Raw genomic sequence first — 25,049 nt, forward strand, 5'->3', positions numbered from 1 at the left:
ACGTCTGAAGTAGTCCTCAATGATAGTTTCCATTTTGCGTCTTTGTCTCACCAGCATCTGTGTCTGTACAGCCTACTAGTATCTCAAAATATTGAGATAGTATCTCAAAATATTGACTTAGTATCTCAAAATATTGAGATAGTTTCTCAAAATATTGAGATAGTTTCTCAAAATATTGACTTAGTATCCCAAAATATTGACTTAGTATCCCAAAATATTGACTTAAGAACAGCCAGATAGCATGGTATATCTGATATATGATATATCAGATGATATATCTGAGAGCGCGTGCGCAGATTCGCTACAAGAGGAGAGTTAATCTGAGAGAGAGCATGGTCAATTTTTGGGAGCACACCTTTATTTTACACGTGAGCAAAAAAAAACTGTGAACACTGCATAAAATAGGCTCTTGCATTCAAAAACTTCGCTCTCGACCATTGGCAGTAAAATGACGCCATAAGACGCCACCACTGCAAAATCTGGACACTGTATTATCTAACCGTAACACTACAGCAGGGGTCGGCAATTAAGTTTGGACGCGGGCCAAATAATTTCTCAAGTCATTACATGGTGGGTCACAAGCTGCGTTCCTCACATGGGATTGAACAGGGTCGCCGTCCAATGCGCTGCCCCAGCTACTGAATTGTTCTGTCGAGTTGTGCTATCCTGTCAAACCATGTCACCATGGTGTATATTTAAACGTAAAAATGGCAGAAAAAGCCATAAAAATGTTTTAGTCAGGATATTTGAAAACCCTAAATCAATATATCAGGATATAGTTTAGAGTTGTTAGAGATTATTGTAAAACGTATTTTTATTTTTTTCATTGCTCATTTATTATTACTGTTATTATTATCAATGGTAATTTACACATTTGAAAAAACGCTGTTATATGATGATAGGGGCGGAAACTAAAGCCAAGCGCGACAGAGAGACAGTACACAAAATGTACACAAAATCTGACCAGAGAGGCATTTTATTCATTTCTTTTTTTATTTATAGTTCGAACAACCTCACGGGGCAAATGTTTCATGCTTGTGGGCCACATCCACACCTATTGCCGACCCCTACACTAGAGCATTAATAAGCTGCAGGTTAAAAATGTAGAACCAACAGTTCAAAAACGGGAAATGCTTCTTTTCCCTTAACACTAATACACTTTCACTTAACACAATAACACTTTAACCAAACACGGTTACACCTTTAACATTACACCTATCCTTATCACCATTACACCGTCACTAAACACCATTTCACCTTTACTCAGATTCTCAGTCCTGAAAGACAGCGGTGTGTCCTCCACGTCTTTGTGGTGCATGTTTCAAATGTTTAGCACACATCTGCTCAGCCCTCAGTGGCTGTCCCTTCAAATTTAATGACTTCATGTGCACAAGTAGAAAAAACTAATTAGAAATATGAATACAATCTGCAGTCATATCCCATATTTGTAAGCAGAAATAGATTGCATATTAATAGATTAATAGATTAATATTAATTATTTTAATCGTATTTTTTTTTTAATCGTTGGAATTTTGGGAGACCTTGTCTCACCCTAAGCTACTTAATATTTTTTTAACCACAAACTATTTTAAAATGGGCTTATTTAATGTTTAAGATCTAAAATCTAAACTAACAGTGGAGAAATATTGTGCTGTTTTAATCTTGCAAGACCTTGTCTCACCTCTAGGCTATTTTAATTAAATTTTTCCAACAACAAACAATTTCTAAAATGGCTTATTTATATTATATTTTCAAACGCTTAATTTGTCATGCTAAAGCTAAGCTAATGGTGGGAATACACATTTAATTCTGGACCAAAAATATCCGGCTGTTTAATCTTGCAAGACCTTGTCTCACCCCTAGCCCATTTGAATATTTTTTTCAAACAACTAACTATTTAAAATTGGCTTACTTATATAATATTTACATATACTTAATTCTTCAAACTACTGCTAAGCTAATGCTAAGGCTAAGCTAATGCTAAGCTTACGCTAAGCTAACGGCAGGAATACACACCTGACTAGAAAGCTGTGCCCTTTAATCTTTCAAGATCTTGTCTCACACTTAGGCTATTTTAATTTAACTTAATTCTTCCCACTTATGCTAAACTAATGCTAAGCTAACAGCAGGAATGCACATTTAACACCTGACGAGAAATACTGTATATGCCCTTTTAATCTTGCAAGACCTTGTCTCACACTAGGCTATTTTTTAAACTAACCCTAAGCTAAAGCTAAGCTAACGGTGGGAATAAATTTAACACCTGAGGACAAATATTGTGCTGTCTAAATTTTCTCACACCTCATCATCAAGCTTTTTTATTTAGATTTTTCCACAACAAACTATTTTAAAGTGGCTTATTTAGACCGTTAAGTATTCCGTTTTAATTTTAAAAAATCCAGTCATTTTCAAAAGTAATTTCTATTCCAATTTAACTGTGGCCAGTGTTTAGCTATCCTTAGCTAGCTACCTATTTAGCTAACTAGCTAACTGCCTGTGAGGAGAGGAAACGGCATAGACATCTTATAGACCCTTTCAATGAGTACTGCACATGTCTGTTCCTTCTACGCTTCTGGTGGCGCTATTTTTAAATATCCAGCTGTCAAAATTAGGAGCGCATATTTCGCAAATCTCCCGAACACAGAGCAAACATGCTATAGTCAGAAATTAATAATTAGTGATCAAACCTCTTCTCCTGATCCATTTGATAAGGATTTAAGAGGGAAGTTTTTTTTTCCTCTGATTTAAAACGCTTGCCAGAGGTGACCTACCCAGATGTATATCACTACCTTGTTGAAACGGAGTGTGTTTACACCAGAGAGACAGTGAAAGCCTACCGCAGTTTGGACGCATATAATTACTTTCTCAGTGGAAAAGTTGGGAATATTTGTTCTTATAGTAGAGAAGCATCACTATAGTGTATTTTGAGGTTGTAGCAAGTCAAACGCTATCCAACACGTACTCTGCATGGTTTATAGATAAGAAGGAGGGAGAAGTTGTGAGCTGACACTGTAACTACATGGCAGGTTAGCAGTGTGAAAAACAAAAGGACGTGTGTTTACTATGGAGGACCAAAAATTACATAAGTATAAATAAATGCAATAAATGTAGAAATAAATAAATATATAAATAAATGAATATATATATAAATGTTGAAATAAATAAATATATAAATAAATAAATAAATAAATGCACGTATAAATAATTGTATAGGTAAATAAATAAATGAATAAATATGTGGAACTGTGGAAATAAATGAATAAATAAATGTAGAAATGTTAAAATAAATGAATGAATAAATAAATAAATGTTGAAATAAATAAATGAATAAATAAAATAAATGTTGAAATAAATAAATGCACATATAAATGAATAAATACATTAATTTATTTATTTACCAATAAAATTATTTATGCATGTATTTATTTATATATGTATTTATTTATATATTTATTTTAACATGTATTTATATTTTTATTTATTTATTTCAACATTTATTTATTTATTCATTTATTTATTTATATATTTATTTATTTCTACATTTATATGTGTATTTATTTATTTATACTTAATTTTTGGTCCTTCATAGTTAACTTTCACTGTTTTGAACACTGTTTACCGCTAAACGGAAGTGTCCTAAGTGTCAACAGCTACATCACTTCCTACGCTCATGAATATGGTCTAAGAGTTTCTTATGGAGTTTAATTAAAGAGGGGCGCTTGTAGTTTTTTTTATAACTTTTTCCTTATAAAAGGTTTTAAATGGAAGAAAACCCATGTTAAGTCTCTTTACATTGCGTTTTAGATTCTTTTCTTAGACTCTTCTCAGTCTTGGTTCTGGGGTAGCACTAGTGTTTTCCTGTTGTAACACACCCAGCTTGCTCAGCACAGGCTTGTTAGTTGAATCAGGTGTGCTGAAATTAAACAGTAAAACCTGCCAATAAGCGTTTTTTTAGAACCGGGACTGAACCACTGAGCAGCTAATGCTCACTTTCTCTTGTTATTTGCATTTTACAAGCTCTAAAAGTAACAAGCTTCAATGCTTAACATGACCAAACTGAAAGTGGTTTTAATCTCTTTGAATACTTTATTAATCATCTGTCATCGACCAGAGCTTAAGTGGTGGTTTAATACGAACACTGTAGCCCCTACGGGCAATTCAGTGTGCAGTAGCATTAGATTGTCTGTAGCTGTATTCACATTATGACTCTTAAACAATGATCTTAAACAATGAATTGAGAAATTCATTTTAGAGACGGAATACCAAATATGGGCATTAACAACATGGTGCTGACTACAAAATGACACGATTTTAGTGTTCTTTAAACATTTAACTTAGAAACTGCATTTGTTATGATTGTTTTTTGCAACCATTTATCTGGTATATGATCAAATACACTTCAAGGTAGTCAGAGACACTACACTACACAAGATATTTTAAATGATATTCTGTTCCAGATTTATACATTTATTTTTTATTAATTTAAAAGTGCCTGTCAGTATTTTACTTAGACTTTCGCAAAAATATTAAGCAAAGAAAAAATAAGCTTGAACCAGTCTTGTCTAGTGTTTAGAGCTGATTCTGATTATCTGCATTTTTACTGTATTTACTGTTTCATATATTTAATAACTCATTGCTCCTGCTTAATTTTTCATGCATGCAGAGATTGTGCAGCATGTGTTGTTGCTAATCTTGATGTGGCCTACATTTCCTCCAGATGTTGTTTGTCCTCTTTCAAAAATTAAATGACTGAAATGTAAACATTAACTGTGTCTGGAAACAGAATTGTGATGGCACATTACAATACAGAGTTTAGTAGGACTGTAACAAAGTAAGTTATGTTAGAATAAGAAAATCTATATATCAATATTATTATATATATTATTATTATATTATTTTTCAATTTATTTTGTAATTCTAGTAATTCTAATATATTAATTGCTTTTCTTGCTTTGACACAAAATTACAGAACGGAATAAGTCAAATTTATATATTGCAGCTCCTAAGTTCACAAACATACAAGTACCCATATGATAAATATACAAACCAAATAGTTGAGTGCAGAGCACGCTTTAGAAATCAAGGCCAGTTAAAATTGTGTAAGTCTCATTCCTACATTAGCTAAGGGACCGTGTGCAAACTGATTGAAAGTCTTTTATAGGGCTCAAAAAACAATTAGCTTTAAAGATCTGAGCTTCACAGTTAGTGTTATAGATATATAACACTGATATAGATATAAAAAGATTTAGAGGGTTTTGGATATATATTTTGCTAATGTGAAGACGTTTAATCCTAAACTAAATCCTTTTTTCATCATTTTTTTCCACAATAAATGATCTACCTTAAATTAAAAGATTCTGCATGCAAAAAGCAGTTTTGACCGACTTCTCTGAATCTTAAACCTATTAACTTAAACTTTAACGTATGCATTATGTCACACCTTAGCCTGTGTCTGTCCAGTGTCTTTCCTTTTTTGGTTCCTTCCTGCTCCTGTCCTCTGTTCTCTTGTTTTGTTTACCTGTCATGTTTCCCAGCCATGTGCTACTGTGTTTTGGTCCTGTCTCCGCCGTAGCCCCGCCTTGTCATCTGTAACCCCTCCAGTCTCATTTGTAACTCCGCCTCCCTCATTACCTCCACAGGTGTCCCTAGTGTGTGCCTGTGTATAAATACCCCATGTGCTCCTTTGTGGTTTGTCGTGCTTTTTGTCTGATCTTGTCTTGTTACTCTGTCCAGATCTAGTTTATCTGTTTTGTTTAACCTCAGACCAGCTGTGTTTTTTGTCTTCAGTGTTTCAGGTTTGCTTTTTGAAGTTTGTTTCTTTGTTTGTTATTTTTGCTTGTTTGTTTCAGTCTTTTAGTTTAACGTTTGCATCCTGCCTCCTCCTCTACGTTACATAAAGTACGACCAACTGAGGATGCAGCAAGTCAACTTTTGGCAATGGAGGAGCAACAGGAGTTTCTAAGGAACCTAGTCTCTGAGCTGCAAAATGGTCAGCCGCTCTTGTTACCCTCCTTAATGTTCATTCCCAGTGAGTATGATGGAGAACATGGCACCTGTGAAGCCTTTATTATGCAGTGCTCCATCTATTTTGAACATTTGACGTGCCCTACCCCTCCAGATCTTATCATGGTACTTTTTATAAAGACTTTTCTGAGGGGTAGGGCTTTACAATGGGGTGACATTATTTTTCAAGAAAGGCCTGAAAAAAAGGAAAGACACTGGACAGACACGGGCTAAAGTGTGACACATGATCTGTTTCAGCCTCTACCTGTAGGAGGGCGGGAGAAAAATATATGAAATAAATTTTGTGCCAAAAGTTTTTTGCAAAAAATAAAATCTGCAATCAAAATTTAGAGAATCAAAAGAAAAAGTGTATGTTGCAAAGATAAAAAATATATAGAAAATATATAATTTTAATATACTTGATTACTTTATTATTCTTTGCAGTTGTTTAAAATTTGTTTCAGTTTGCCAGTCTTTTTGTGTTTTTGTATATTTACTGTGGATTTTGCTCCTTAATACATTTGCCTCAGTTTCAGCAGTAAAGAGAAGAATTAGAGGTCTGATGTGTGAAGTGCAGTAATAGTCATTGATAAGATAAAATTGCCTGGATAATGTAGCATTGCTACTGGACTACTAAACAATAAGGCTGGTAATGTACATATTTTTACAAAAGATGTACTATAATTAATTATTTTCTTTTACCTTTGCAGGTTCATCTTAAGTAACATCAAACTGATCAACAAAGCCTGAACAGTGTTGGTCACTAAAGCCGCTATGCTTGAAGAAATGGATTTTTGTTGAAGGTTGGTCGGATTGCAACGTTTTTAAAACTTGTGGGGACCACAGACCTCTCTTTCCAAAGACTCACAGGACATAGAACAATGTAATTGATATGCGGCTTAGAATCTTAATTTCCCAAGCAGCTGCCAGGAGGATATCAGCTTGAACCTTGGAGTAGACAGCAAGACCAATCTACTGCCCACAGTCACTGTAGGTCTTCAGGGCTCCTCTAAAGTGATGCTTTCTTCAGAGGAGCTCAATCAGAAGCTAAAGAGTTTGAATGGCAACATGGGAACCCCACCTGCTGGTACTCAGGGAAAGCCTGAATGGGATGCAAAAGCCAATGGAAATTCTGCCATGCCCAAAATGGGTATGCGTGCCAGGGCGTCTGAATGGCTCCCTAGACAAGAGAACTGGGAGTGCAGAGGTGGGCCGAACTATGAAAGCATCATCATGGGCTTTCAAAATGGACAGTTGGATCAAAAAAAAGAAATCTGTGAAGTGAATGAAGCACTTTTAGAACCTGATTGTTCTGACACTAAATACTCACTGAATGAACTGTTGAGCCGGTCCCCTATAAAAGGACTTCACCCCATTAGACAGCGCAGTAACAGTGATGTGACAATCAGTGATATTGATGCAGAGGACTTAATGGACCAAAATGCTATCAACCCAAACACTGGTGCCTCGCTGCATCGGGAGTATGGCAGCACTTCCTCTATTGACCGTCAAGGCCTAGGTCCTGATGGGTTCTTTACGTTAATAAAGGGTTGCAAAGTAGATGCATTGGGTCATCGAGGCATTCCTCCGATTGGTTTTTCTGAGCTTCTGTGCTGCGACACCACTCTTTCACCTAGCCTGCAGACTGCTGCCCGCATAGCCCGTGGAGAAATTGTTCGCATCTCAGGCTATGACCATGTGGATAGTTCCATTTTCTACACTCGTGAGCGGGACAAGTCCTTTATGCGGCGTCTTAGGACGGACCCATCTGAAACATCTCTCTTCCGGAAACTCAGAACTAAGAGTGAGCACGATGGCTTCCGGCTTTCCACAGAGCAAGACGACCGGCAACCTCTCAGTTTCCAAAAGTGCTTTGCTCACTACGACGTCCAGAGTATCCTCTTTAAAGTTAGTGAAGCTGTGGCAAACCGAGCCAACCTTGGCCAGAGGAAGAACACCACTACAGGTGCCTCAGCTGCTTCACAGTACCAGGTCACTGATAGTGTTGGAGAAAGTGGAAATGCTACTGGCCCCGCTCCTTTATTTGAATCTCCACTAGGTAGCCACGAAGATTTGAATCCTAAAGAGGACCTGGATGCTGACGAGGGTGATGGGAAGAGCAACGGCCTGGTGCTGAGTTGCCCTCATTTCCGCAACGAGATTGGTGGTGAGGGAGAAAGGAGGATATCTCTCTCTAGGATCAACAATGCTACCCACAGTGGGGGTGGAGAAAACTGTTCCTTTGAATCCTCACTAAGCTCACACTGCACCAATGCTGGCGTTTCTGTGCTGGAAGTACCACGAGAAAACCAGCCCATCCACCGCGAAAAAGTCAAGAGATACATAATCGAACACATCGATCTGGGAGCATACTATTATCATAAATATTTTTACACAAAAGGTAAGACTTGACAGTGTTTTTATGAATGCAAAAATGAGTCTTGTATTTTATTGCTTTAATCCTGAGCCATAAAAATGGTCACACCCTTTTAATCATTTTCTCCAACAATGACAATGCTGTGAAGTGGATAAACACTAAAGCTCCAGTTCCACAAAGCAATGCAATACTGTGACCAATGCTGACATAGATAGATAGATTTAGTGATCCCTGAGGGGAAATTCTAGAAATGCACACATTGCCACTTTTCATGTATTGCTATAATAGATTTAATGTCCTTTCCTGTTTTATTATGCCATTTAAATGTACAGAGACCCTAAGGTGACATCATGTTCAAAACGACTTAGTAAGGCGGGGTAATGAGATCCTACGGCGTGGCCATGACTTACTAAGGCGTGGGAATGAGATCCTAATGTATAGCCACAACTTATTAAGGCGTGGGAACGAGATCCTAATGCATGTGAATGAGATAATTGAGCCATGGCCATGACTTAAGACATTATAAAAGCTGACTGGCTCAGACAGTATGCAGACCCGTTTACCTTCCTTAGGCAGTCATATTATGCACAACCCCTGGGAGCTGCTTGCTTTTTTTGCTGTGAAACAAATTAATGGATTTAACATGCCTTAATAAGTCATGGCCAGGCCTTAATTATTTAGTTCCCACGCCTTAGTAAGTCGTGACCACGCCTTAGGACCTCATTGTAAGACAGACAGATAGGAGTGATGCTTGCCGAGTAAAAGATAATGACAGGTTTATTTACAGAGTGGTTAACAGGATTATACAGCCAGATAACAGGGTAAACAACTCTCACACTAAAAACAGGCAACATAGTAGGGAAAACAGTCTGAGATCCAAAGCCAGAAAGACAGTCCAATAATGCAACAAATCCGATAAGGGCAAAAACGAAAGGCAATAACCGTGATACAGAATGTTACGTTCCCAATTAAAGGTGTTGTGGTCTAGGGTGAATCAGGAAGTAAACAAAAATAAAAATTGATTGAATAAAGGGACTGGAAGCAGAGCTTTAGTAGAAAAGAGAAAACCAGGGATTTTACTGGATGTTTTACACAATTACAAAAGTGTACAATTACACAAATAGCAAATGAAAGACACAAAAAATTAACAAGCATATAACAAAAAAATATTAATAATAATAATAATAATAATAATAATAATAATAATAATAATAATCAATAAGCCGTTTCTTCAAACCAAAATGCCTAAGGTGGACTGTGGACGGTGCCAAAGGAAAGAAAATAATACAAGTGCTAAACTACCTAACCCAAAAACTAAACTAAACCAAAAATACAATAGTGGCACCCGCCCCTTACCTGGTGTGTCTAGACATTGTGTTACCTACGTGATGAATAATGTGAAGGGCCCAACTTATCTGTCCACCAAAGTGCAACAGAGTGGAGGGTGAGGGAGGGAGAACACTCAGACAAACACCTCACTCTCACAGAAACAAACTACCTACTCCACTTTCAGCCAAACATCCACTACTCACAACTATTCTCAGGAAACACAGAAACAGACAGAAACAGCTTAAATAATCACAGCTCTCGCAAACACAGGTCTTTCCTCTCAGCTCTCATCTCCCGACTGACGCGAGTGAGCTGCGTTATATTTGAAAAGGCCCGCCCCATCCGGTCAGAACATGCAGGTCATTGGCGGGTGAAGATCCAGCGGGGAAGATCTATTGGGCGGCCAGACGACGCTCCTCCTACTGGGTCATCCCACCAGACCTAATCAGCCAGAGAGACAGACAGAGAGAGAGAAACGGGGAGAAAGAGAGAAAAACACTTTCTACGTGCATATGCACGTAACACGCCCCCCCTAAAAAGAGCAACACAGTTTGCGATCAGTTACATCAAAAAAAAAAAATGTTTTTCGTCAGTACTTCATTTAAACAACAACACCAAGAGAGTGTTAAAAAAACTATGATACACGAGAAAGTGCATCAGCCACAACATTATCGACACCTTTTTTGTGTCGAATCTCCAGCTGGTAATCCTGTAGTAGAAGAGCCCACCGCATCAGTCTCTGATTCTGATTGAACATCCTGGACAGAAAAACTAATGGGTTATGGCCAGTAAACACAACCACAGGAAAAGAAGAACCCCCAACATAAACTTCAAAATGCTGTACTGCTAGAATCAGGGCTAGTGCCTCTTTCTCTATGGTGGAATAATTGCGTTGGTGCTTGTTAAATTTGTGGGAATAATAACAAGTGGGATGAAGGATGCCATCTGGATCTTCTTGAAGAAGAACTGCCCCAGCGCCCACATCACTAGCATCTACCTCCAGCAAAAATGGCTTACTAAAATCAGGAGCCAAAAGTATAGGGGCTTCGGTTAACAAAACCTTCACACTAGTGAAAGCGTGTTCACAAGCAGGAGACCAAACAAAATCCACTTTAGGACTCAGGAGCTTAGTGAGAGGTTCTACCACATCTGAGAAGTTTCTACAAAAACGTCTGTAGTAGCCTGCCATGCCAAGAAACCGACGCAAACTACGCCTAGTCTTTGGTGCTGGGAACACATGAATTGCAGCAACTTTTGCCGCCAGAGGGCGCACTTGACCCTTCCCAACCTCCATACCAAGGTATGAAACAGTAGCCTGGGCAAACACACATTTAGCTAAGTTCAGTGTCAGAGAAGCATACTTCAATCGGTTAAAAACCTCTCGCAAGGTGGAGACATGAGAGGGCCAATCATGATTGTAAAGTACAACATCGTCTAAATAAGCGGAGCAGTGTGGGACATCACCTAAAACAGTGTTAATTAGCCGCTGAAACGTAGCCGGAGCGTTTTTAAAACCGAACGCCATTACAGTGTACTGTAGGAAATGATCAGGTGTAACGAACGCTGATATCTCCGACGCTTCTGGGGACAAAGGAACCTGCCAATATCCTTTCAGTAAGTCAAGCTTTGTCACAAATTTAGCAGAACCAATGTTATCTATACAGTCATCCATTCGTGGCAATGGATAGGAATCTGGGACTGTAACAGCATTAACCTTTCTGTAGTCGGTACAGAACCTAAAAGTACCATCAGGTTTAGGGATAAGTAAACATGGCGAGCTCCAAGGACTCACACTAGGTTTTGCGAAGCCATGTTCCAACAAATACTCTACCTCAGTTTTCATCAGTTCTCTCTTTTTTGCATTAGCACGATATGGGTGCTGCTTAATCGGGCGTTCAAAGGTCACCTTTATGTCGTGACATAACACAGATGTTTGTGAAGGGACATCATTAAACAGCTCAGGGAACTCCTCAACTAAAGAGAGAATGTCTTCTCTTTGACTTTGAGTTAGGTGGCTTAAACTCGTGGGTAGCTCACTTACTGCTTGAGAGTTAGGGACGCGAGCACTAACAATGCTGGAGGAACGCAACTGCGACGAGTCATCGTCGTCTGACACGTCTTCTGTAGCAGCAACCAAAACCGGCTTCGTGGCATCAGCTGTACTTTCCCTGGTGAGATACAGCTTCAGCATGTTAACATGGCAAACACGAGAACTTTTCCTTCTATCAGGCGTATTAATGAGATTTTTGGTTTGTGTCACTTAACTTTTTTTTTACAGAATAAGGACCTGAGAAGCGAGCAGAAAGAGAGGAGCCAGGAACAGGCAGGAGAGCGAGCACCTGATCCCCTGGATTAAAACTGCGTGATACAGCACGTTTGTCATGGACTTTTTTCATTTGCTCCTGGGACGACTGTAAAGTCTCCCTTGCTATTTCCCAAGCCTTGTGCAACCTCTCACGGAACGAACTCACATACTCTAAAACTGATTTGGGCTGACCAGCATTGCTGATCTCCATAAGTGATTCCTGCATTACTTTCAAGGGACCACGCAACGTGTGAGCAAACACCAGCTCTGCAGGGCTAAACATTAAAGATTCTTGTACAGCTTCCCGCAAAGCGAACAACATCATTGGAACACCCTCGTCCCACTGTTTACCCGTTTCAAAACAAAATTTTCTCAAAGCTGCTTTGAGTGACTGGTGAAAGCACTCGAGAGCCCCTTGCGACTCAGGACGATAGGGAGAGGAAACAACGTGCTGCACGTTTAGAGTTTTCATGACCTGACTAAAAACTTTCGACATGAAATTTGTCCCTTGATCTGTTTGGATAATTTTCGGCAGCCCAAAGGTAGAGAAAAACTTGATCAGAGCACGAATAATCACTGGCGCTGTAATTTTTCTGAGGGGAATCGCCTCAGGAAAGCGCGTAGCTGTGCACATAATTGTCAAAAGAAACTCATTACCCATTTTAGACTTTGGCAACGGACCAACACAGTCTACCAGCACCCTCTCAAAAGGTTCTGTCATAACGGGAATTGGACAAAGAGGAGCTGGGGGAATCACCTGATTAGGCTTCCCGGTGCACTGACACACATGACAAGTACGGCAATACTCCACAACATCTTGCTTAAGTGATGGCCAAAAAAAATATTTCAGAACACGGTTGTACGTCTTGGTTATCCCTAAGTGTCCCGACCACGGCGCATCATGAGCTATGCTTAATATGTGTCTTCTATAAGCAAGGGGGACGATAACCTGGTAGTATGTGTGGAGCTCGGGGTTTTTGTGCGCGCTCCATTTACGCATCAAAAGTCCGTTGTCAAGATAACACACAGTCCTGTCTGAATCACTATTATCCTCAACAGCCTTCTCAAAATATTTTCTTAAAGACGGATCGTCTTTCTGAGCCTTCATAAGTGACTCCCGACTAAGACCACAATCCAGTAACTCACTTAGCTCAACTTTCTGTTTCGCAGGGAAACCCTCAGCTAAGAGTGCATCAGCGACCTCATCCGTTACATCACGAGCTAAGAAGGTATCAGACAGCTCAACATCTCCAAACTTGCGCGCCTGGGCGCGAGTAACCACACAAGCAGGAAAAACATTAGGTTCTTCTCTCTCGCACACATCAGAACTACATAAAACGGGCGAATCTAAAATCTCTAAAATTGGGAACACTTTCCCACCAGCGAGATCATTGCCCAGAATTACGGTAATGCCATCCACGGGTAACGCATCACATACAGCAAACCTGAACAGTCCAGAAAGCAGATCAGAAGACAGACACACAGTGTGCAACGGCAGTTTCACATACTCATTGCCCAAGCCTTTACAGACAGCATATGACCCACAAAAAGAATCCATTCCAAACAGCAAAGTTTTTGCTAAAATAAGGGACTGCGCAGCACCAGTATCTCTCAAGATGTTAACCGGGACCGCAGGTTCACCTGCCTTTAAGCTAACTTCACCACGTGAAATGAATGGGCTATAACACGAGTCCGGTAAAGAGCTAACATACTCACTCACCAGTACAGAGCTACGATCCACAAGAGCTACAGGCTTAGCTGGTCCATCAACACGCTTACTCCCCATCTTTTTCTTAAGGGCAAGGCAGTTACCAGCTATGTGACCTATTTTGTGGCAATAATAACATTCTCTGTCGACATGAGAGCGCGGCGGAGAACCAGCACCGCGAACAACTTTAGCTCCCCCACCAGAAACGTTTACAGCCTGCGGAGCGACAGGTTTAAAAGTCTGCTTATGGGTCAGAACAAACTCATCTGCAAAAACGGCAGCCTGAGATACAGTTGGCACCGTACGTTCATTTAAGTACACTACTACTCGTTCTGGTAGACAATTTTTAAACTCCTCTAGGAGGATTAACTCACGCAGAGAATTAAAACTGTCAACCTTACAAGCGCTGCACCACTTATCAAAAAGGACCGACTTTTCTCTGATAAACTCTACGTGCGTTTGAGATGCTTGTTTACGGAGGCTCCTAAAGTGCTGTCTATAAGCCTCGGGGACTAATTCATAAGCACGCATAATAGCAGCCTTAACTACATCATATTGAAGACTATCTTCAAGAGAAAGAGCTGAACAAACCTCCTGAGCCTTCCCAACTAACTTACACTGGAGTAAGAGAGTCCAAACCTCTTTTGGCCATCCCAACATAACAGCGAGCCTCTCAAAAACGCCAAAATAGGTGTCTACTTCTGATTCTCTGAAAGGAGGAACCAGGGCCACATATTTACTGATATCAAACAACGGAGATGACACAGTGGGGGTGGAGCTTAAGCTAGACTGCACAGTGGGGGTGGAGCCTACGGTGGACGGGACTGGGTTAGACGGGGCAGCAACGCTCGCAGCGCTTGCTTGAGCGAGCGCGAGTGGCTGACTGAGCTGGACTGAGGCGAGTTCCCTCGTCTTCAAATCCAGTTCGCGGAGCCGTATCTCACGCTCATTCTCCAACTCCAACTTACGAACGGCCAACCGAAACTCGTGGTCAAGCTGACGCGCCTCAGTTCTCTCCTTCACCTCCAACTGGAGACGAGCTAGGCGAAAGTCAAAAGGACCCTCCGCCTCGGAGGGCGGGGATTCAGGGTCATAGGGAGGAAGAACAGCCCTTACCTCACTTTCTGCCGCCGCTGACGGAGTAACCGGTTCATCTGGCCCGTCCGAGCTGTCCAGAACTCCCAAGTGCGGGAGGCCCTCGTCAACCACTGCGCTAACCTCCACAGAAGAGGACGCCTCACCAGTAGTGTCTGCCACGGGCTGTACAGAAACCAAACCCACATCAATTAAATATTGTGTCACTAAATTCCGAATGTCTTTCTTAAACATTGCTCTGGTAACAGTAAGTTTAAAGTGGCCAGCTATTTGAAGCAACTCATCCTTTTTGCAAGACTCTAAAACAGCTAAACTAGGGGACTCAAGGAAAGCCTGCACATCAAAGGAACCCATCTTACAAAAAAAAAAGTACCAAAAATCAACAAATGTCCAAAAAAAACTACCTCTTACACAAAATCACCCTACTTCCAGCCACATTTAATACAGTATTCAATACAAGAGATGAAATATGTAAAAAAAAAAAAATTAATCAATATTAATCAATCAATTAAGAATTAATTAATTAATAGCCAATCAATTAATTTATCCCGGACGAGCCCCCAATTGTTACGTTCCCAATTAAAGGTGTTGTGGTCTAGGGTGAATCAGGAAGTAAACAAAAATAAAAATTGATTGAATAAAGGGACTGGAAGCAGAGCTTTAGTAGAAAAGAGAAAACCAGGGATTTTACTGGATGTTTTACACAATTACAAAAGTGTACAATTACACAAATAGCAAATGAAAGACACAAAAAATAAACAAGCATATAACAAAAAAATATTAATAATAATAATAATAATAATAATAATAATAATAATAATAATAATAATAATAATAATAATAATCAATAAGCCGTTTCTTCAAACCAAAATGCCTAAGGTGGACTGTGGACGGTGCCAAAGGAAAGAAAATAATACAAGTGCTAAACTACCTAACCCAAAAACTAAACTAAACCAAAAATACAATAGTGGCACCCGCCCCTTACCTGGTGTGTCTAGACATTGTGTTACCTACGTGATGAATAATGTGAAGGGCCCAACTTATCTGTCCACCAAAGTGCAACAGAGTGGAGGGTGAGGGAGGGAGAACACTCAGACAAACACCTCACTCTCACAGAAACAAACTACCTACTCCACTTTCAGCCAAACATCCACTACTCACAACTATTCTCAGGAAACACAGAAACAGACAGAAACAGCTTAAATAATCACAGCTCTCGCAAACACAGGTCTTTCCTCTCAGCTCTCATCTCCCGACTGACGCGAGTGAGCTGCGTTATATTTGAAAAGGCCCGCCCCATCCGGTCAGAACATGCAGGTCATTGGCGGGTGAAGATCCAGCGGGGAAGATCTATTGGGCGGCCAGACGACGCTCCTCCTACTGGGTCATCCCACCAGACCTAATCAGCCAGAGAGACAGACAGAGAGAGAGAAACGGGGAGAAAGAGAGAAAAACACTTTCTACGTGCATATGCACGTAACACAGAAAAATAGGTCATAACAAAAGGTCAGACAGAAAAAGGCTGTGAAAAATGCTCAGTACGCAACATGAGTCGACAATACCTCGCAAAGTACAGACGCCAACTGAAACCTATATATACAAAACTAGAATTACTATGAACCAGAACTTCCTAGAACACAGGTGACTCTGAACGGGGGAGCGTATCGCGATTGGGTGAAGGTGAGCGGCTGATGTGATGTCATCGCCAGTGGGTTTTTGGGAAGTGGAGTTCGGGAGTGTGGAAGGAGAGCACTGTGGAGTGACACTCATTCACATGCCTTAATACATTGTGGCCTTGCCTTAATTATCTTGTCCCCATGCCTTAATTATATCGTTCCAACGCATTAGGATCTGATTTCAACGCCTTAATTATCTCGTTCTCACGCCTTAGTAAGTCGTGGCCACGCCTTAGGATCTCTTGCCTTAATAAGTAGCATTTTTTTTTTTTACATAATGTTGCTTTAGGGGCCCGTAAAAATTAATCTGATTTGCAGATTATTTGTAGGCAGGTGTGATTACATTTATAGCTTCCAGTTAGTATCAATAGTGTCTGTCAGAGCACATTTATTCAGATTTCAGTTTTGTTACATTTCTTTACTGTAGGGTGTGTTCCATGTAAGAGCAGTGAATAGTGAGATTGTGCTGCTGTCTTAAGACTGTAATTTGTCATGAGAATAGAGAGGGGCAGGCAGTGCAGCTGTTTCCCTTGAAGGGATCGATGGTAATGCAGTGGCAGGAGAACAGCTAGATTTAAAGCATTGCTTTTTGGTGAGAATAGGGAATTGAACTGAGCATGCTAAAAAATTACTTATAAAACATGCATTGTGGTGCAGTCTGTCTTTCATGGGAATGAACCTGGTGATTTTAGTGAGGACTCTTTTGTGTTCTCTTTTATCTTTCCAGCTCTAATTAATTATAGTTCTACATGTATTTTGTTTAGTGATATTTGCATAAAATGATGAAGACTGAGTTTGCCGTTCTGAGAGAAAGTTACCAATTACCTATAAGAAATTATCACACACACTCACTCACTCTCTCACACTCCCTCAAAGTCACTCTCATAAAATCCCTCTCTCACATACTCTCTTTCTCTCTCTCTCTCTCTCTCTCTCTCTCTCTCTCTCACACACACACATTCACACACACACACTCCCCTCTGCAATTTTATTGTGTCCCACTGTTTTACTTAGGAACAGAAAAAGGAATCCAAGGTGAACACTGCTGCACTGTGCTTGAGGTGAATTCTGGCAGGGAGGCAGAATTCAGCACAATAGCTGGAAAAGCAACTGACAGCATTCTACAAACCAACTAGTGCATAGGGAGACTCCACCCACGTAGGTGATGAGGACAGGATGTAGTAAAGTTCTCGTGTGGTCAGTCACTAAACTGCAGTGTGAAACCAAAACCTGCCGGACAAATTACAGATTACAGAATACCTTGTAACACACACATTAACCCTGGTATAGACTCTAGCCCAGACTTTCTACTCCTGTTTGACTGTCTGCTCAGATTATTCTGACACCTGTATTCAAATATTACTGTACCTAAGCTAGTAAAAAATATATATTCTAGCTAAAATATGAACCTTTTATTTTTTGTAGTGGTGTGTTATTTCACAGATCAGTTGATTTGTTTAATAACAGAATTGAGTTTCACATAATTTATGTTTTTTTTATGTGATATAATAAAATATATTATCCACTACCTCTTTCAGGTCCATATATGTACTTAACAGAATGGTTTAAAGTTTTGTCTAAAGTTACTTAAACTGATTCAAAGTTCCTGCATTATGCAAAAATAGAACTAATTCCATTTTTATCCTCCAGGCATATTCCTGTCTGTAAAAGTTAGGAAAGACTCACCTTCCAGTTAAACTTTAGAAAATGCTCGGCCACATATGCACATTGTTGAAATAAATATTGATTAACCCACTAAAAGCAATGTGTTTGAAAGCACAGCAGCTATCGGGTCTAAATTGCAAGTTCCTAAAAGAAAAAAATCCGCTTTAGTCACAACACTGTATGTGGAAAAAATATTAGAAGTGAAAATTGAAAGCCCAATCACATTCAAACTCTAAGTGGAGTTATATAACTTAATTTTGGGAGTTTTATCCACACCCTTACTCCTCCCACTCTCCAACCTATATAACTGTCACTTCCTCTCTACCTGCGTGTCGAACAGCCTTGCACCCACCTCCTCCTCATCTTCCTAATAAAATTAAATTTAATCAAAAGATCATTCCCCTCCCTGAATGCAGGCAACTACATAAAGCAAAATACAAGAGTATATCACAGTGTTTTTGAAAGGTGATTTTGAAACAGTCTTTTGACTAAAATGTATATATGTGCATTCAAGGGACGTGGTGTATTATTTTTTTTTTACATAGAAAGTGGTGAGCACTGCTTACTAAGTCGTGAGCACCACTTACTAAGTCGTGAGCACGACTTACTAAGTCGTGAGCACCACATACTAAGTCGTGAGTTAGCTAGGTTAGCTTACTAAGTCGTGAGCACCACATACTAAGTCGTGAGCACGACTTACTAAATCGTGAGCACAACTTACTAAGTCGTGAGCACCACATACTAAGTCGTGAGCACCACATACTAAGTCGTGAGCACCACATACTAAGTCGTGAGCACGACTTACTAAATCGTGAGCACCACATACTAAGTCGTGAGCACGACTTACTAAGTCGTGAGCACCATATACTAAGTCGTGAGCACCATATACTAAGTCGTGAGCACCATATAATGGTAGCTAGCAAGCTATAGTTTAAACTGGCATATGTTCCACAGTGTAATGTGATTAACTAGCTAGGTTAGCTAATATTATCTATATTTCATTGTGAAATGTATTAGCTAATGTTAGCTAGGTTAGCTAATGGTAACTACTTTATTTCAAGTCGTGAGCACCACATACTAAGTCGTGAGTTAGCTAGGTTAGCTTACTAAGTCGTGAGCACCACATACTAAGTCGTGAGCACCACATACTAAGTCGTGAGCACCACTTACTAAGTCGTGAGCACCACTTACTAAGTCGTGAGCACCACATACTAAGTCGTGAGCACGACTTACTAAATCGTGAGCACAACTTACTAAGTCATGAGCACCACATACTAAGTCGTGAGCACGACTTACTAAATCGTGAGCACAACTTACTAAGTCATGAGCACCACATACTAAGTCGTGAGCACGACTTACTAAATCGTGAGCACCACTTACTAAGTCGTGAGCACCATCTTCCTAAAAAAATTAAATTTAATCAAAGGATTATTCCCCTCCCTGAATGCAGGCAACTACATATACAAAGCAAAATACAAGAGTATATCACAGTGTTTTTGAAAGGTGATTTTGAAACAGTCTTTTGACTAAAATGTATATATGTGCATTCAAGGGACGTGGTGTATTATTTTTTTTTTACATAGAAAGTGGTGAGCACCGCTTACTAAGTTGTGAGCACCACTTACTAAGTCGTGAGCACCACTTACTAAATCGTGAGCACCACTTACTAAGTCGTGAGCACAACTTACTAAGTCATGAGCACCACATACTAAGTCGTGAGCACCACATACTAACAGATAATGGTAGCTAGCAAGCTATAGTTTAAACTGGCATATAATATTAGCTAACCTAGCTAGTTAATCACATTACACTGTGGAACATATGCCAGTTTAAACTATAGCTTGCTAGCTACCGTTATCTGGTGCTCACAACTTAGTAAGTCATGCTCACGACTTAGTATGTGGTGCTCACGACTTAGTAAGTCGTGCTCACGACTTAGTAAGCGGTGCTCACCACTTTCTATGTAAAAAAAAAAATACACCACGTCCCTTTAGGGGCTCCGTATTTTACTTCTTTTCTATTTTATATTTGTTGTTATTTTGAGATGATTTACTGCTAATGTGTATTAAAATAATAACCTTTAAGTTTTGTTGCATTTAAATTATGCTACATTTAAATATTTTAAAGCAAGTGACCTGTAATGGAGGTGAGACGAATAAAGTCATGTTTCTGAAATGCTCCACTTCTACTGCAGTACAGATTTATACTAACATTACTGGCTTTCAGTAGACTAAACTTACATTACATACAGCAATGTTTAGCTCTGTTCAAATACAGCTACACAGATTATATAATCTTCTGTATTTAGTAAAATATCCAGCACAGAGACAGAGGATAATTCTGCCCTCAGGGTTTTCTAACAGAAACAGTGAGGGTTAGGAAAAAAACGGAAGGTGCTGCTTTTCTGTGTGTTTATGTACTAACCCATCACTCGTGCTGAAGTTAACGTTAATTTACACAGAAAGTGGATTAACACGGCTAACATGCGTTACCTATTAGTTTATTAGAATGTAAAAAGCAGTGAAGGCACCTGTTCAGCGTGCTGCCTGATCGCGTGCTGCGCCTGTTCACAGCGCTACTTAACAGGAAATAGAAAATAAAGTTTATCGAATCCTATCGCCTGGCTTATCATAGTTATCGTGATATATATTTTCCTCCATAACGTTTTATCGCCGGATGGATTCCGCCCAACGCTAATGCTGCTTTGAAATATTCTAGTTCAGTTCTCTTTTTTCTTACATAAATTGGATATACATATATAAAGCCTCAGTATAATGCAATTTAAAGTCTCATAAATCTAATTATCATACAGTGGCTTGCAAAATTATTCATACCCCTTGAACATTTCCATATTTTGTCACATTACAACCACAAACGGAAATATATTTAATTGGAATTTAATGTGAAAGGCTAACATAAAGTGGTATATAATTGTGAAGTGAAAAGAAAATGATTTATGATTCAAAACATAAAAAAAAAAAAATAATAAACTAAAGCCCCCCTGAGTCAAGTGCAATAACAAGTCTTTTAGGGTATGTCTCTGTTTGCACATCTAGTGACTGAAATTTTTGCCCATTCTTCTTTGCAAAACAGTTCAAGCTCATTCAGATTAGATTGAGAGCGTTTGTGAACAGCAGTTTTTTTTAGATCTTGCCACAAGTTCTCTATTGGGTTAAGGTGTGGACTCCTCCATAAAGACCACATTTGTTCAGTGCACTACTAATAGGACAGATTTCCCCACCTGAGCTGTGGATCTCTGCATTTCGTCCAGAGTACCTATGGGTCCCTTGGCTGCATCTCTGATCAGTGCTCTCCTTGTTCGGCCTGTAAGTTTAGGTGGACGACCTGGTCTTGGTAGGTTTACAGTTGTGCCATACTATTTCTATTTCTTCTATTTCCAGTGCTCTGTGAGATTTTTAAAGCTTGGGGAATCTTTTTATAGCCTAATCCTGCTTTTAACTTCTCCACAACCTTATTCCTGACCTGTATGGTGTGTTCTTTGGACTTCATGATGCTGTTTACTCCCCAAAATTTTCTTAACCAACCTTTGAAGCCATCACAGAGCAGCTGCATTTGTACTAAGAATAGATTACACACAGGTGGTCTCTTTTTAGTCATTAGCAGTCATCAGGCATTTTTTGAATGCAATTGGTTGCACTAATAGAATACTTTTGCACACCGCAATTTCAGTTTTTTATTTGTAAAAAATGTTTTAAATTATGCATACTTTTCTTTCCACTCCACAACTGTATATCCCTTTGTGTTGGTCTTTCACATTAAATTCCAATTAAATATTTTTTTGTTTGTGGTGGTAATGTGACAAAATATGGAAATATTCAAGAGGTCTGAATACTTTTGCAAGCCACTGTATCTTTATTACTGTCTGTCCTTTTAGATGTATTGCTTTGTTTTCAAAAAGGGATGTTTACATTTTAAAGAAAGGAGGTTAAGCCATTTCCAGAGGTTTTAACCCCTAACAGACTCCTAGTGGGAAGTGTAATCAAAGATAATAGCTTGTTGTTGGTAATGATAATGTAGGAATCATCTGAGCCTCCATCCTAGAGTCCTGTGCTGTGCTGTGCCCCAGTTAATCTGTCACTGTGAATTTATAAAAGGGAGATTGCTGGGTAGAGGTTGAGTAGAAGTTTGACCGTCTTTTGATCGAAAATGTAAATAAAAAGTAGTTATAGATTGGTAACATTAACTTCTGTTTGTGTGCACAATGTGTGTACATTTTAATAATGCTGGTATATATGCTGGTATATTTTTGGGTGGAGGACATAAATAGTGTGTTCAGTGTGTCTGGAAGATGCTTTTTGCTGTATTATAAAATCTTGGGGTAGTTTTGATGTTTTTCTTTACTATTTGATGTGCTGAATTTAATGAAAAGGACTATTGGAGGAAATAAACACTAGTGTAGCTCCCTATCCCAACTTCAACAACCTAGAATGAGGAAAAGTCCCAGCAGCTGTGTGAGTCTGTCTGTGGATGTTTAAATAAATAAAATAGTAATCTACTTTGTGAAAAAAATGAATGCATTATTGTTCATTAGTTGCATAATTTAGCGTGTTAACATTGACAGCCTTACTCATTAAAAGCGCCTCTTTAACAGTATTGCAGCATTTAGAATAGCTCTATACAGTCAATAATTCACACTGCTACTTCTATCAACAGTCATATAATCGGTAAACCCAGGCTCATGCCATAGCATTGCTTTCACCAATGTTACACCAATGAAATGGTATAAATCAGCTTGTGATTTTTTTTCATTCTCTATACTCAATTTGTTGAACCCTTAAATGGTACAATGATGTAATTCTTGTAGAAAAAAATAAGTTTACAATTATGTAGATGTCACCTATTGTAAATGCACCTACTCCCTTAAGAGTGTTCTTGACTTTTTTTCTTCTGTTATTATTTAGGGGACTTTTACACCTGTCTTGTTTGGTCTGAACCAAAATAGCAGACATAAAGCATTATGTATAAAAGCATACTTAAAGCATTGTTCGGACAAAAGCAGATGGTGTAGACTTTCACACCAAGTGCTATCATCACCCATCAAACAATAGAAGGAGAAAAAGAACCTGTAAAATCCGTTCTGAAAGCCACATGCAGGCGTGTCACACAGCAGTATGGATACAACTAGGTCTGTCACAGTTATTACATTATCGACTTTATATACAATAGATGGACATGACCTAAATAATATTTGATAACTTTTGGGGTTATTTTTTATGTTTGTTAACATATCAAACAGTGAACACATTTAAGGGCAGTTTGAAGGAAAATGCAAATAGCTGCTTCTGTTATGTCAGCTAACAGACACCTGTCTTGGCTAGCATCACACTATATGTAGCAGAGAGTCAAGGTCATCCTATGCATGAGTAGCAAGGACAGTTAACGAGTAGCCCATAGTGTGGATGCACATCTAGTGAGCTAGAATTCACTACAGCAAACACTGAACTTCACTCAATGATGTCGGTCATAATTTTAAACTCTTCATTTCTAATATCAATCAAAGTTTTTATTTACTTATATTATTTAGTTATTTTATTATTCTCTGTTTCAGTTTCATAGTTTTATTTATTTTGTAGGTATTCTTTTTATCATTAAATGTATGGTATGTTTTAATTTTCCTGCTATATTTCTGAATATTATAATTACATTCTGAATCCCATATGTGAAATGCTTGGATAAATGAGGGCAAACGAGAGTGCCCCTCAATGTATTCCGAGTTTAAATATAGATTGGTTGATTAATTTATATCTTTGTGTGTGTGTGTGTGTGTGTGTGTGTGTGTGTGTGTGTGTGTGTGTGTGTGTGTGTGTGTGTGTCTTTCGAAAACATACAGGTAATTTTTTACCTCTGAGTCAACAGCTAATGTCTGTTCTGTGTTTTGTCTGTTCTGCTTTTCTCTTTCACTGATAACTTACAGAACACCAGAACTACTTTGGGGTGGATGATAACCTGGGGCCTGTGGCCATTAGCGTGCGAAGAGAGAAGCTTGAAGATGGGAAAGAGAAAGAGGGATCACCATACAATTATCGTGTCATTGTCAGGACGAGTCAGGTAAAGGTCCTGTCCCAGATGCCTTTTTTTTAAAACACCCAGTTCTTGTCTTCTTTTGTACTTAGAAACCGCTTAGAAAGAAATTACCTAATACACAAAAAATGAAAACAGCGACTTTATGCTCCACAATCAAATACAGTATAGTTATACTAATTCAAGAGGTTACTGACAAATTTAAGGGCTTTATATTCCAGAAATCCTTCATTCATCTGCTCCTGGTTTACCATGTGTCTATGCAATTACTTGTGACTAATGCAGTGATTTTCTGTTTACGAAACAACACTGGAGTGGAAATGCATAAAAAGTGAGGATGAATAGACTTAGTTAAGCAATAAAAACAAAATCTGACCATTTTGTTGTTCTGAGGGTACACAATGGTGCTGCACATCAGCTACATTTAATGCCTAGTTTTCACTTAAAAATTTTAGCTTTCCACTTTTTCCACATGTCAAATGTTTTTTTGTAGATTCGTGACAAAAACCTCACTCAGTCAGGTAGTGTAAACTGCTGAAAGACAGTTGCAGAGCGATCGTCGAGCAATTGTCAAGCAATCACTAAGTGATTGCTGAATCGTTGCTCAGACATTACCAAGTGATCATCAACAAGTCACTGGTGCTGGCAGACATCTAGCAGGTTTCCTATCTGGACCAGTCAGCGACTTTAAAGAGCCATGATTGTGTAGAGAGAGAACCACCTACTAACCAACATATCTTCGGCTTGGCCAGAGCTATTTATGGAGATCCTGGCCACTTTCTGTTTGCCTGGAATAAAACCTGTCTGACAATATGATGCAGCTAAAAGATCTCAGAATTTTACAGATTA

The 25,049-nt window shown here is 39.0% G+C and overlaps 1 protein-coding gene across 5 annotated transcripts in view; it reads left to right on the plus strand.

The window, feature by feature from the left end:
- LOC103029984 (signal-induced proliferation-associated 1-like protein 2) overlaps window positions 1-25,049 on the plus strand; it is a 232,260-nt gene that overhangs the window by 39,973 nt on the left and 167,238 nt on the right. For all 5 annotated transcript variants that reach the window (XM_049481725.1, XM_049481727.1, XM_049481724.1 and 2 more), the window contains exons 2-3: window positions 6,714-8,404; window positions 24,094-24,227. In XM_049481725.1, coding sequence (XP_049337682.1) covers window positions 7,021-8,404; window positions 24,094-24,227 — 1,518 coding nt within the window. In that variant the 5' untranslated portion in view covers window positions 6,714-7,020. The remainder of the gene's footprint in view (window positions 1-6,713; window positions 8,405-24,093; window positions 24,228-25,049) is intronic.

This window comes from Astyanax mexicanus, chromosome 7 (genome assembly GCF_023375975.1).
Source record: "Astyanax mexicanus isolate ESR-SI-001 chromosome 7, AstMex3_surface, whole genome shotgun sequence".
Classification (NCBI taxonomy): domain Eukaryota; kingdom Metazoa; phylum Chordata; class Actinopteri; order Characiformes; family Acestrorhamphidae; genus Astyanax; species Astyanax mexicanus.